The sequence below is a fragment of the Dicentrarchus labrax genome, unplaced genomic scaffold (genome assembly GCF_905237075.1).
Source record: "Dicentrarchus labrax unplaced genomic scaffold, dlabrax2021, whole genome shotgun sequence".
Lineage (NCBI taxonomy): Eukaryota > Metazoa > Chordata > Actinopteri > Moronidae > Dicentrarchus > Dicentrarchus labrax.
This window is the reverse complement of record NW_026136714.1, coordinates 4,348,109-4,361,719: the sequence shown is the minus strand read 5'-3', so window position 1 is coordinate 4,361,719 and position 13,611 is coordinate 4,348,109. Positions and strand designations below refer to the sequence as shown.

At 38.2% G+C, this 13,611-nt stretch overlaps 1 protein-coding gene across 4 annotated transcripts in view; it reads left to right on the top strand.

Moving 5' to 3' along the window:
* The first annotated feature begins 926 nt into the window (after positions 1–926).
* Positions 927–13,611, top strand: part of sgsm1a (small G protein signaling modulator 1a) — a 29,926-nt gene continuing 17,241 nt past the window's right edge. For all 4 annotated transcript variants that reach the window (XM_051422719.1, XM_051422718.1, XM_051422716.1 and 1 more), the window contains exons 1-3: positions 927–1,010; positions 1,164–1,207; positions 8,428–8,503. In XM_051422719.1, the coding sequence (XP_051278679.1) occupies positions 953–1,010; positions 1,164–1,207; positions 8,428–8,503 (178 nt within the window). In that variant the 5' untranslated portion in view covers positions 927–952. The remainder of the gene's footprint in view (positions 1,011–1,163; positions 1,208–8,427; positions 8,504–13,611) is intronic.

The following is a 13,611-nucleotide window of genomic DNA, read 5'->3' as shown; positions in this document are numbered from 1 at the left end:
CATCAAAAATGACACAGTCGCCATCTTGTGGACAATATGCGATACAGGTTTGTATTTGTAACCATTACTCAAGAAGAATGAGATATATAATAAAAGCATAAAATGCCTTTATTTGTTTTATACTTTTTAATATTTTCTATAAAAAAGGTGTTGAAGGAAAGTATAAAGTAAAGTAATACAAAAGGTCTATGTGCATCAATTTCTTATTATTTTAATGAAGGGAAGGATTGTATCTTTGTTTTCTATGAGTTTGGATTCACTGTGTTTTTGTTTATCATCATTCTATTGATATTGATAGAAATTTGACCTGATATGTCCCATTTTTTGAACTTCATGTGTAGCAGCAACAGGTGCTCTACAAGTGAATGCAGTGAATCCAGTTTCCTGCACATTATACATGCTGAATCCCATTTCTAGGACTGTACGCACACTTAGACCTAATAAGTGTTGAATTACTTGACTAGATACATTTTTTTTTATATAAACGTGTGATTTGCAGCTACTGGTTCACAACATTTTGCCTGCCAGTCTTTTCTTGACCACAAGATGGCGCAAAGATAAAACGTATTCATATCAGGGAAAGCCCATAACCCCAATCTCTATTTATTACAGTGTTTAAAAACTACTGTTTTTAGTTCAGGGATAATATTTATTATTATCTATCTGCGTTGCATAAAATGCATTGAAAAAAATGATTTCTATGTGGAATAAATCACCTATCAATCAAAGATTACTAGTAGATTACTTCTCCTTCAGTGAAACTTCTAATCTTTATGTAGTAAACTAAAGTATCTTAATGGAGAGTATGCTCATAATTTGAATGCCAGACTTTTACCTTAATTATAAACCTTTTGTGCCATCCAATGAAAGCCATGCATGTGTCTTTAAGAGGCGTGTGTGAGAGGAGGTGGAGTCATGATCTACATCGCAGTGTGCAAGCGGCACTCAGCTGATGGGAGGGGTGAAAGCTTGCAGACAGGAGACAGGATCCATGGCAACAATCATGGCAGGTGGGGAGCAAAAACAACCAAAAAAAAAAAAAAAAAAAAGGAAAACATGAAGATGAATATTTTCTAAATGTCTGTGTGTGTGCTCTTTAGCGAGTGGAGGATGAGTTAAGTTGTGGGGGAAAACACTGTGGACATGTTTGTGCTGTGTTTCAGAGGCAGAGACCCGTCAGAGGCTGCTGCGCACCGTCAAGAAGGAGGTGGGTGTTTTCAGCTCAGCAGTTATCGAGTCGGAAAAACAAACACGTTGGTTTGTATGAACCTGTGTAGTTCATCCTGTGCACAGGGAGGCTTCTCATGTGATCCCTAACACTTTGTGTCTGCACTGAATGCGCTGATTATGACAGCTCATAGATGGGTTGGATGGACACCTCTTTGAGAAGATTAGAAAACAAGCCTTTGTTTAATATTAAGAAGGCAATATGGTCCTTTAAAGTGTAGTTAATTGTCTTTTAAAATCTATATCTCTGATTCAGTGTTCCCTGTTTGAGTGTTCGTGCTGCAGCTCAGTAATTATTCGGGTGGAGAAGCACCATGAAGCAAACAGATTGTCTGTAGTCAGTGTTTGTGGTGTTTATGGCAGAGCAAACCATCAGCCTTCTGCCAAGCCATTTGGTGGTTTCAGTTAGACACAAACTGTGTATGTGTGTGTGTGTGTGTGTGTGTGTGGAGAGAGAGAGAGAGAGTGATGCATGTAATGATTTATATGGTGATAAGTGGAAACAAATATGGAAGCAGCTCTGGTGGGGTTTTTAACCCTTCATCATATTCAAGCATTAACACAGAAGCTCAGAGTTCAGCAGAGATCAAATGAAACGTCACTAACATTCAAGCTGTCTGACACTCAAACCTTTAAACCAGGTTTCTTCTTAAAGGCCCCAAATGTTGCGAAAAAAGGACTTTAAAATTGATGTCATGTTATTGACTGTTTAGAAAATGCCACCTGTCACCATTTTGGATGGAAGCTGATGCTGAGAAGCTCCAGTTACACGAGCGTTCATCAGGAGAAAGAAGAATGATTCACTTCTTCTACTATCATTGTTGTTCTTTTTAGAGAAAACTGCTTAAGAGTCTGAAAATTCAAGTCACTGGACCTGCTTATTATGGCTTAATATGTTCACATTTTTAGGGGCCTGCTGTGTTTAATCTTATTCTGGTGAAACTGCCCTACAGTGTTCATCTGACAGGATTGCAGCTGTCAAAAAATTCCAATTCCAGCTTTTATTTTTGGTAAACCACTGCATTTAGCCCACAGGGTTTGGTTGCACTGGCTATTTGTACATTTAAATTTACCATTTGCCTCGGGAGTTGACCTCGTTCCAGCACTAGAAGTCGGAAGACCAAGCTCCATCCAGGTTAACTGTTAGCCATTGTTAGCAATACCATAACGCATTACGCTGTATTTTACTCATAGAAACATGTCCACAGACAGAATTTGGACAGTACTAATTGTGCTAATAAACAGTAATAATACAATTTTAACTTAGTTGACGCTTGGAACAACTATCTTGGATTTTGTAGTCGGGGTCGGGGAGGTTCTCCCAACTTTTCTAGCTGGAAATCCAACAGGGGGAATTCTAGTTCAAATTTCCAACTGGGAGTAAGTGTGTTTGATTTATGAAACCAAATCGCAACATTAAAACCTAAAAAACGGAAGATATGTCGACCACACTGTATATTACATAGATAGTTAGCTCTACACTGCATGAAAAGATTATATATGTAATATTTTCTATGAAAGAATAAGTTTGTGTGGTGAACCCTGTCCTTGGAACACTTTTATTATAACTAGGTTTTAGCAGGAAAACTAAAACAGATTGTGATTGTAGTTAAATATTTATAGCTAAACAAACATCAATTATATTGAAGATGGATGACAGTTAATTATTTTTTTTAATGAAAGCTGAATATCACCTTGACATATCAGCAAACTCATGTTTGTGTCACTCCATTGTGCCTCCATTGTGTACTTTGTGGTCGCTCCTGTTGAGGGGTTTTTGTTCCCTTTGTTTGTCCACGGGAAGGTTTTTCTCAAAATCGTAAGCACCTCACAACATTTATTCACCCTGGGAACTTTCTAATATAACCTAAACTTTTCTGCTATTGTTGGTTTTAACATTAATAGTAGTTTCATTGGAGCGGGAAGTGTTACTCATTTCCTATTCCTGGCCAGATTTTTAACCTCCTTCTGTGAACAATTGATAGATTTATTTAATTAGTTTAATCTCAGACTGCCTCATAAATCGCAAGACTTTATTTCTTCCAAACAAACAAAGATCAAAATCAAATCCTAGATCTTGTGAAAGGAGGAATGTAGAGACTTTGGTCTGATTTGTTTTCCTTCTGAGTCCTGTTTGCAGTCTTATCAGTGGAGACCAGACCCTTCCCATGATTAAACCTGCCTCCTGTGTGCTGAAACAACCTCCCTTAGCTTCATTCACAGTGGCTCTCTCACTGTTTACCACAAATGCAGCCTAATGGAGTCTGTGGATGGACCAGCAGCACAGTATGATAGCTCACTTTATTCACAGATGGCACTTCATGAAAATCAGCATTGATCTAAAGGACTTCAATTTATTAGTAGGTTTGTTTTGTAGATGCGTCTATTCCCCTTGAAGGAAAGATAGATGCTGTTGTTGTTTGTACCATTTTCCCATTAGTTTATGCTTATTATTATTCTGTGTGGGTTATACCATATGGTGTGTGTTCTCACGCTCTCCTTGTCCAGCTGGTTATGTGCCACCAGTCTGCTCAGATATACCTGGATGTGGGCCATCATCCAGAGAGTGCACGACGCCTGTCGTCTGTGGCACCAGAATTACATTCTGGCACAACGCTGGTTAGAATGAGATCTCTTATTTGTCTTATGTTTTGATACAGAACCCTTTCTGTCTGTCTCTGTCTCCTTTATCTTGCTCAGATCGTGCCTCTGAATTGTGCTCCTCCCTCCGTCTTTTTGCACATCACACGTGCACACAAACACAAATACACACCTGTGTTTGCCAAAGGAGAGAGAGAGAGAGAGGGGAGAGAGAGAGACTATTAGAGAACAGGCCACAGAGATTTGGACCATTTACTTTGCTGTTTCGCTTTTCTTTCTTTTTTTTTAAGGCTGAGTGCTTACTCAGGATAAGGTTTCAGGCAGCGGAGTGTAAGATAATCCACCCGTCTTGTTTAGTGTTTTCTGCTTAAGAGATTTTCTGATTCCTGGTAGCATGTTGATAGAAAACATTTATACAGGGTTGACTCAAACTGCAGGAACAAGCTGCAGGGAAATTATCACATATTATTGTTGTCATAGATACAGATAGAGATTATTACACTATGAGACTATTATACAGTTTCTGACCTTTTCTAAGGTGAATGTGTTCATAAGGAGGTTTTGCTATGAGTGAAGTAGGATTACCTGGCTGGAGGAGAAAATGATAACACGGCTTGTACGCCACAAACTGAACTACAAGGTGCTGCTGGTTTGACAGTTAACGTAATGCTTAATAAAGCGGATGACCGAAGCTATGCAGCAGCTTTATGTGATACTGTATGTAAGAGTCTACGGTTGAGCGAGTTCTCGGCTGAAACGAGTAGCCAGTACAGATAATGTACTTTTATGAGCATCAAATGAGTAAACCGTGTCAGTATCTGTACTTAAAATAAATATAGCTCTTTAAACAGTTCTCTTACTTTAGTGATTAAATCATAAATTAAGATAAAGACGGCTGTTCTGTAGTTTCCTAATAAATATAGCAACTTCTGATCATCCAATATCAATTTCAGGCTTGAATAACTTCCATTTGGCCCCGCCCAGTTATGATTTAAGCCCCACTCCTTCTGAGTACGGACACTAATACAGATAAATAAGTTTGTTGAACAGATACATATAATGATGTTCTCGCTCATCCCAACTTAAGCCAACGTGGACAAGAAAATATTTGCTAAAAAAAATGCGGATTTGAACATTTAAACTGGGAAAGTGCTGAAGAAGATCATGTGAGCTGACATGATCATGTCCACTGTTTTCCATTCTTTATTAAATTATTATTCAAACAATAAAGTCTTATATGTTTAAATCAGAAGTGCACAGTAACTCTGCATGGATTAACATTCTTAACTAATGATGATTTTTCTTTTTCTCCCCCCGTTGCTCCCTTCATTCATCAGCAGCCACAGAGATGATGAATAATGAAGGCTCTGATGTTAATGGATGAGGCTTTCTCTCTGGCTCTTATTTCTTGGCTCTGCTGTTGCAGGAGTTAATTGGAATACTCTGAAGATCTTTTATCACTCTGGCTGATGCCTTTAAGCTACCGCGGCTAGTTAGAGCTCAATCATCAGGCTTTGCTGATATGACATAGACGTTTAATGACCGTTGTTATGTATTGTTATGTATTATGTATTCATATTTTTTGGGGGGGGATGTTAGTAGATATTGCTACTCTAAAAATACATCTAGGTAAGATTTGAGACTCTAGCCGGCTGGATAACGTGTTAAAATGACGACAGCACAGTGCGTTGAGATATTATTAGTTACTGTAGTTGGGGAGCTGCAGTCATTTTTGTTTATTTCAGAGATGAATGAATGTTGTTGACGCATCTTCTTAAGCGGAAGTGATCCACCGTGCGACACGTGCTGTCTCCATAGAAACCTGCAGGTTGTCTGTGCTTAGACACTTCACCATATTAAATTCCTCAGAGGCCTGATCTGTAGCCCAGATGAGAGAGATGAGAAAACACAAGGAGGAGTCTTGGGTCCTCAAGTTGGCAAATCAATCAGCTTCCTGTATGTCAGGTGCACTCAGAAAGAAAACTAACTCTGTGTGTGTGTGTGTGTGTGTGTGTGTGTGTGTGTGTGTGTGTGTGTGTGTGTGGTGTGTGTGCTGGCTTTTATATAAGTGCGATCGTGAGCAGAGCGGGTGTGCATAACATCAGACTGGCACTGTCTCTGTTGTGTTGGCAGAATGAATCACTTCGGTTGATGCTGAAGATAACAATGTGACTGATGCAAACAGGCCAAATATGCCTAATGACTGCTGTCTAATTAGTGAATGTTTCTTTATATAAATGTTTTCAGGGTTCTAACTAAACCTTTTTTTAGTTAGTTTTTTTTTTTTTCCACAAGGAAGAGATTGAGACAGTTTTAGGTCCTCATCTTGCTTTAACAGTGAGGGTGCAATCAGTGCTCATCATGGAAAAACAAGTAGTTGTGGCTCACAGTTAAATCTGAAATCATCAAAGCCTGTTTTTATTGTTCTCCTTCTATTCAGTTAAATTAACTTTATATAGAAGGGTTTGGTATTTTGACAATATATGTTATACTGTATGTTAAATTTGTTAACTGTTTTTTCAACGTCCTTTCAAAATCTCTGGTTTCACAGGATTTTAGTAACAGTTTGATAAAGCTCCTTGTTTGTCTTTTAACTGGGTTATCCAGCAACAGGCATTCACACAGTATCTATAAATGGCTGCCTTATTATTTTTTCAGAAAACACACTGCACAATGAAACATTTATCCATATCACAATGTATAAAGTTACCAGTGGTGGAAAGTACCTCAAGTATTTTATTTACTTTTTTGATTATCTCCTTTTTATGCTACTTCCACGTTTCTGCACTTCTGAGAGAAACTTTGTTGGCTACTTTTTACTCCACTAAATTTATTTCTAGATGTAAGTTTAATGAAAAAAGACATGTACGTAGAAATGAAACGATTTATTGATTTTTAATGTCACTTTTAGGTATTATTATTCAATGCTTTATTAATATGCCACAATGTTTTTCAGTTAAAAGATCTTCATATGGAGGCTTTTCCAAGCAAATATTGATATATGTGATTGTTTTTTGCCATTAAATCTGCATATATATAAATATTTCTATTGATATGCTCCTGCAAAACACGTGATCGGCTTATGTGAGATGATGCAATGTCTTAAACTACCCAACAGTATAAAGTAGGTACAACTCGCTCAGTGCTGTCCAGCTACAACATTTAATCCAGCATAGCAGTTCATCAGTAATAATAATCCATTCATAACGTAACACTCTGACAGGGGCCATTCTCCTGATTTAATTTCTAAACTTGCTTAAGGTTTTATTCTTTGAATACTTCAAATGAGGCTTATGTACTACTTATGTAAAAGATCACAATACATCTTCCACCGATTTGTGTATGCTGGATATTAAAATTATTGGTCCATAAAATTGAGCTGTAGTGGAAAATCAAACCTGAAGACAGAACTTTATCTCCCGGAAACTTTTATGATCACGCTGTAAAGATCAAACCATGAAAACTAATTTTGTTAGACAGCTGGCTGCTTCATGATCACTGAACTGCCTCATGGTGAGAAGATTTGCTCACACCACCAAATCGATGTGTAGATTGAAAACTAAAAGAAAAAAAAGGGTTCAAATAAAGCAGAGAGAACGAATGGAGCGAATAGCTGTGTGTGTGTGTGTGTGTGTGTGTGTGTGTGTGTGTGTGTGTGTGTGTGTGTGTGTGTGTGTGTGTGTGTGTGTGTGTGTGTGTGTGTGTGTGTGTGTGTGTGTGTGTGTGTGTGTGTGGAAGGTGAACTGGCAACGTAATATGGTCGTTGTGGACAGACTCATTTCAGCAGGAAATTACAGCTATCTGTGTGGCTGTGTCCGGAGGTTGATATTCCCCATGCAGATTGCAGAGCTGTGCCCACACAGGGGGACGTCTCCATAGCCACCAGAGGGATTGATTTATCAGTCGTCTCAACTATTGGTCTGTAGTTGTTGTCAGGTCAGCGGAGAGACATCGCCGTGACGACTATGAGCGTTACCTCGTGAGCACGTGTGTCTGACCTTCTACATCTTTAAAAAAACAAAAAAAGAAGTTGGGCTTGCTTGAATAGGATGTCATCAGCCGTTGAAATCAATTGCTCCCATGAGGGGGATTTTAACTGTTCAGAAAAGGGGGTCTGTGATGGATGAATGTGCCTCTCCTCCCTTTATTCCTCCCCCCTCCAACCCCCAAATGTACTGCTTTCATTTCCCAGTAGAGGCCCTTGGCATGAGAGCTGGTGACTCATCCACCAACTTAACATGCACTCTTCCCACTCAATCTTTTTTTTTTTTTTTTTTTTACTCTTAACTTTTCAAACCCCAGTTCACCCATGAGCCCTGCGCTCTCTTCCCATCAGTTTACCATTAGTTTTGCATTAGTTTTATAAATCCTCATGATTATTCTGTGGAATATTTTTTATCATTCAGTCAAACTCAACAAGCCCCTCATAGACTGTGTGTGTGTGTGTGTGTGTGTGTGTGTGTGTGTGTGTGTGTGTGTGTGTGTGTGTGTGTGTGTGTGTGTGTGTGTGTGTGTGTGTGTGTGTGTGTGTGTGTGTGTGTGTTCCAGTTGTGGCATGTTAATGAATGAGTCATCCAGCCTCTGCTGTGTCATTGACAGGTGAAGCAGATTATGGAGGAAGCTGTCACCAGGAAATTTGTTCACGAAGACAGCAGCCATATTGTGTCCTTTTGTGGTGAGTAACCAAACATACAAATGAATCACACAGCTTTTCATCATTTATAACCTCTTCAGATTGAACAGTTCTGCAGCGCTGAAAAGAGCTTTTGTGTTTCTTTTTTTTTTTTTGAATGTGCTATTACTGTGCAAGCTTTATCTTTAGTTACTTGTGTCATCTTTATGTTGTAGACTTGAATCTTGTTACCTTACAATGTGCTAATATTTGTAGGTTATATTTTATATTCTCTGATTAAATAAATACATGATGAAACAAAGTAGTACATACAAAGGCAATTAGGCATAACAAAACTGACTAAAAAAACACCAGAATATAGGAATCGTTGTGTTCTTGTTACCTTAAAATTAGTTGGAGTCTGTCATGTTGAACCACCATGTTTCTACTGTAGCCCAGAATGGACAAACCAAACACTGGCTCTTGATAGGGCCTTTTGTTTATTCCCCAGCCAACGTAGTTTCTCCTACACACTTCACAGTCCATTCTCATTCCCAGGTTACAATACAGACACGTGCTGTGTTCGGTTAGTTGCAATCTGCAACTCCTACTGGTCCTTCAGGTTCTGTTTAAGCCACTGGGTTATCACACTAGTTTAGCCACAATTCAACTATGCAGCCATCTTAAGAATATAATATTGTACTCACATTCACTCAGTAAAAAGTTAAAGGTTTAACTTAAAGATCCCTTCTGATTGGAACAATAATCTGTATTTGATATGGCTTTGATAAGCATAATTTCCACATTAAAATCCTTAAGATGACTCTACTCCTTCTACCTCATTAAAAATACCATTTTCTGTTGGACACAAGATGTCTCCTTCTTTACTGTAAAGTCCATTCTCAGTGTTTGTGCACTGATGGCTACAAGTTTCTACATCACACATGTATAAGTTGCATACTGGACCAGGTTTGACTTCCAAAGTATTTGTGATGTCACAAATCATGCTCGTAGGCAGGTAGATTTTCAGTGAGCACAGAGAAACTTTCCACTTTCAGCAGATGAATATGAAAACATCCTTCTAGTGTCAAACTCTTCACATACATCATTCCGCACAGATCCAACATCCAACTGTAGGAACGAGAAGAAAAATATATTTTAGACTGGAGGGCGACTTTAATGTTCCAGTTTTCCAAATAGATGGCAAAAACCCTCCATTCTTCCTTGTAGGAAAGCAAAAACGTACTGTAACAGAACCAAATTAATGTAGATGAAATGTAAAAGAACTTCCCTCCTTCAATAACTGGTGACTAATGATGTTTTTTACATCTGACTTCTTCACAAGGAGGCGGATGGTCAGTGTTAATCATAGAACAAATAACTACAGAACTATCTCTCATAGACCAAGAATTATTCACAATTACCAACACATCATTAGTAACAGTAAGATCTACAGTATATTCAAACAACCTTTGGCTATTACAAAGCCTACCAGCAGTAACATACACACAGTAGTTGCATTAGTCGATCAGAGAGGACAGAGGGAAGTTAGTACTGGGGATCTGTAATGGGGATCTTTGTCCGATAACAAAACTGCAAGTTGAGATTGTAGCCAGTAGTCAGTCTGGTGACGAAGAGCCACATCATCAACATAACTAAGTGTATAATTAGAGTTGATTAGAAACAAAGGACATTTAAAGTTCAAAATTTCACCAAGTGTTATTGTTCTTGCCTCCAAATGGCACCAATAGGGTGCAGTATGATTACTGTGAGAAACACACTGCCCACATGCAGACGCTCACACTAGTCAGATGTCTGGCTCAGTCCAGAGCTGTAATCAGTAACAAGATATATTTGGGGATTTCAGTGTGAATAAAATGACTCTCAGCTTGCAGAAAATGTGATATTTTTACTAGTTACTAGCTATGTTTGCAGACAAATACTGTTCTTAATTCAAAATGTTGGGACTCTAGGAAATCCATTAAAATGTAGGAAAATGGATTTATGTAATAAACAAGTGAACACTGATGAAACCTCCTCTTGGCACAGACTTTTATTACCATATAGAACAATAGCGCCAATAAATAAGTTGTCTTCATTGTACCGCTGGGTTAACATGAACGAGGAGATGCACCAACAAAAATATGGAAAAACTGTTCGATCTTTATAAGCCTGTCAGCTCTATATTGGTGTGAAAATGTAATTTGCGTTTGTGTAAGGAGGGAGGTGGAAAAATGAGTCAAAGAGGAGGTGAACAGATTGTGTGGAAATTAGATGAGTTCAAGGCGTGATATTTGTTCCCAGATCTAGTTATAAAACTCTGTACAATCATTTCACACACAGCAAAGTCAGAGGGAAAAAGGTCAAAGTGAGTCCCAAAATCCTGCTGCTATCAACATTGTGGAGAATCAATTTTGTGTGCTTCTTGGGTCTTTTGAGGCAAGATCACTTGTGAGAGCCAAGTTAATTTGGATGAAAAGAATTTGCAGCACAGCTTGAAAACGTTTAAAGCAAACGATGCTGGACATCCTTCCCACCCAGTAACCAGCTTACCCCGAATCTCTTTTTGTAGTTTTATCTTGGAAGGTTATCCAACTAAAATTGAAGGAATCTGTTTGTCCTTTGATCATTTTTGGACACGTGTTCATCTGATTGACTTCAAACTTGCTGCGTGTATTGCTGAGGACCCATTGAAGTGCAGTGTCAAGTGTTCGCTCGCAACCTCCAATGAATAATGTCAGCCTACTCTTTGTAATGCCTTGGGAACCAGCTTTAACATGGCGTAGCTGGCTACCTTCAGCATGAATTCATGAATTTATTAATTGTAATGATGTAGAGGTAAAGATTTAATTAATTCACTGTTAAATCTGGATGAAGAACTTCTTAAGAGTTAGATTACAATGTCTACTGCACATGCTGATAACGTTTCTCTATAATTAAATGTGTTAACTGCACATTTTTTATACATAAAAGGATACATTTTGCTTGTGTATCTTTGGCCCACATTCAGTCAATTAAAAACAAAGTTTTGAACAGTAATGCTAATCATTATTATATACTTCTGTCTAAAACTGGTGGCGTATTGTAATATCACAGTATTTAAAGTTTAAAAAAAAAAGAATAAAAAACTGGTGGTGCATGCATACTTTTAAAACTCAGTCCCTCCAGGATTTTGGAATTGCTGCAGTCTCAAATATCTGATTTTACAACTGTTTTTTTAAAAACTTTCAATGCATGTTCTGATGTTTTTTTTTGCAAAGAAATCACGCAAGACATTGGAAACCAAATAAAAATCATAGGCAACTTGTTCGAGTAAGAAAAAAATCTCTAGTAGTTTGGTGATATATGGCTGAGCATTTGGTGTGGTAGACTGTTATGATCAGTGAAACTTGCATGAAACTACAATGATTGGTTAAATTTGTAGCAGCAAGATCGCACAGAATTCATGGGGATTGGTTGAATTTGCATACATTTTTGTGATCACAACATCCTGCAGGAACTGAAAACTGGGGGTCAAAACTGCTGCCTCTAGAAGTGCACGGACTCTCCGGTTCTGCAGGTCGATTACACTGAGAAAGCTTCAAACGTAGCATTACCGGAGGCCCAGCAATCCGAACAGACACCGTTTGAATGGGCACTAGTGAAAATAATTAGTCACAGAACACAGATTTTTATTACAGTTTTTTATTACATCTGTCAGTGCTGTGGGCATTGTATGCGTGTGTCCATTAGCGCTTTCATGCCAACGTATCATCAGTTCTCTTGGTGTGCACATTATCCGTTGGATCATCTAATAGCTTGTTTTAATAGCTGCTGGTCAGTCTGAGGCGCCGACCTCCCAGTGGACACGTAGCAGCTTAGGATAACCCTCTCATCTCTCTCTTTTGTTGTCAGCAGCTTCCTCCTCCTCCTGTGATCCTTATAGTGGCTCTTGTTACTACACATCTTCTTTCAGCTGTGGTCTGTTTAGAGATTAGAGAGAGTGAGTGGAGGATGGGAGAGGGGGCTCGGCCAGCTCACCAGGGAGCAATTAGCCTCCACCATCATGGCTGCTTTGATGAGCTGCCCAGGCAGGAGTTTGAAATGTAGACGCTGTGGAGGGGATGTGTGTCAAAGCGCTACTGTTGACTTCAGTTAGCAAGTAAAAAGTAGCACAACAAAGCTAAAAACAACACATTTAACACATTAGACTAATGTTTTAAAGCAGAATTTGACAAGATCATCTGTTAATAATATCAAATAAAACCAATTTATCACCAGTTTAATACCAGTCAAATACTTTTTTTGCACAATATGACACCCACACAATCTATACGTCCAGCATTTAGATTTTCTCTCCCACATTTTCTACATGTACAGTTTTTGACATTTCCAGACTAACCAAAACATATTTTACATACGTACATTTTAACTGTTCATTCAACCAAACAAAGATTGCAAGCTTATTGTATTTGAATGAACTCGTTGAAGCATTATCCTTTTTTTGGCCTGCAGCTAAAGGCTTTTTATTGCTGATTAATCAATCGGTAATTTTAGCAATCGACTGATTAACCATTATGTCTATGAAATGTCAGATAACAATAACCAACTCCAGATGGTATTTGAGCCTTAAGTAATGTTTAAAACCTTATTATTTGATCTGAGCTACAGTCAAAACTCCCCAAAATCATTCAGTGCACAGTGAAATGAAATTAAGCTGCTGATGTTTTTATTATAATAGATAAATAACCTTAAATGATTAATCAAAAACATCATCAGTATAGTATTTTGTGGATCCATTTATTGACTTGTTGACTAATCATTTCAGCAGTGTCTGTCCATATTAAGGCCTTCTGTTGGTGTGTTGGTCAGCTGTGTTTCCCCCGTCCAAGAGTCTCTTAATGCACTCAGTTGCCACAGATACAGGATGATTAGAGGCAATTTACTGTGTTAGCTGTTTTTACCAGGAGGGACTGCACAAAGGACTGATTCTACTGACACGATGATCATTTTCTTCGTATCGTATTTATGCAGTTTATGATTATTATTGTAGGAAAATGGTTCCCATGAAATATTTAATTTGACTAAATAAGTTGAAAAGGAGTCTCTCTGCTTTGTGTCTCATACTGAATCTTTAATGCTTTTATTTATATGTGCGCTACAGTGATAAACAAATTTCCCAAATGTGGGAT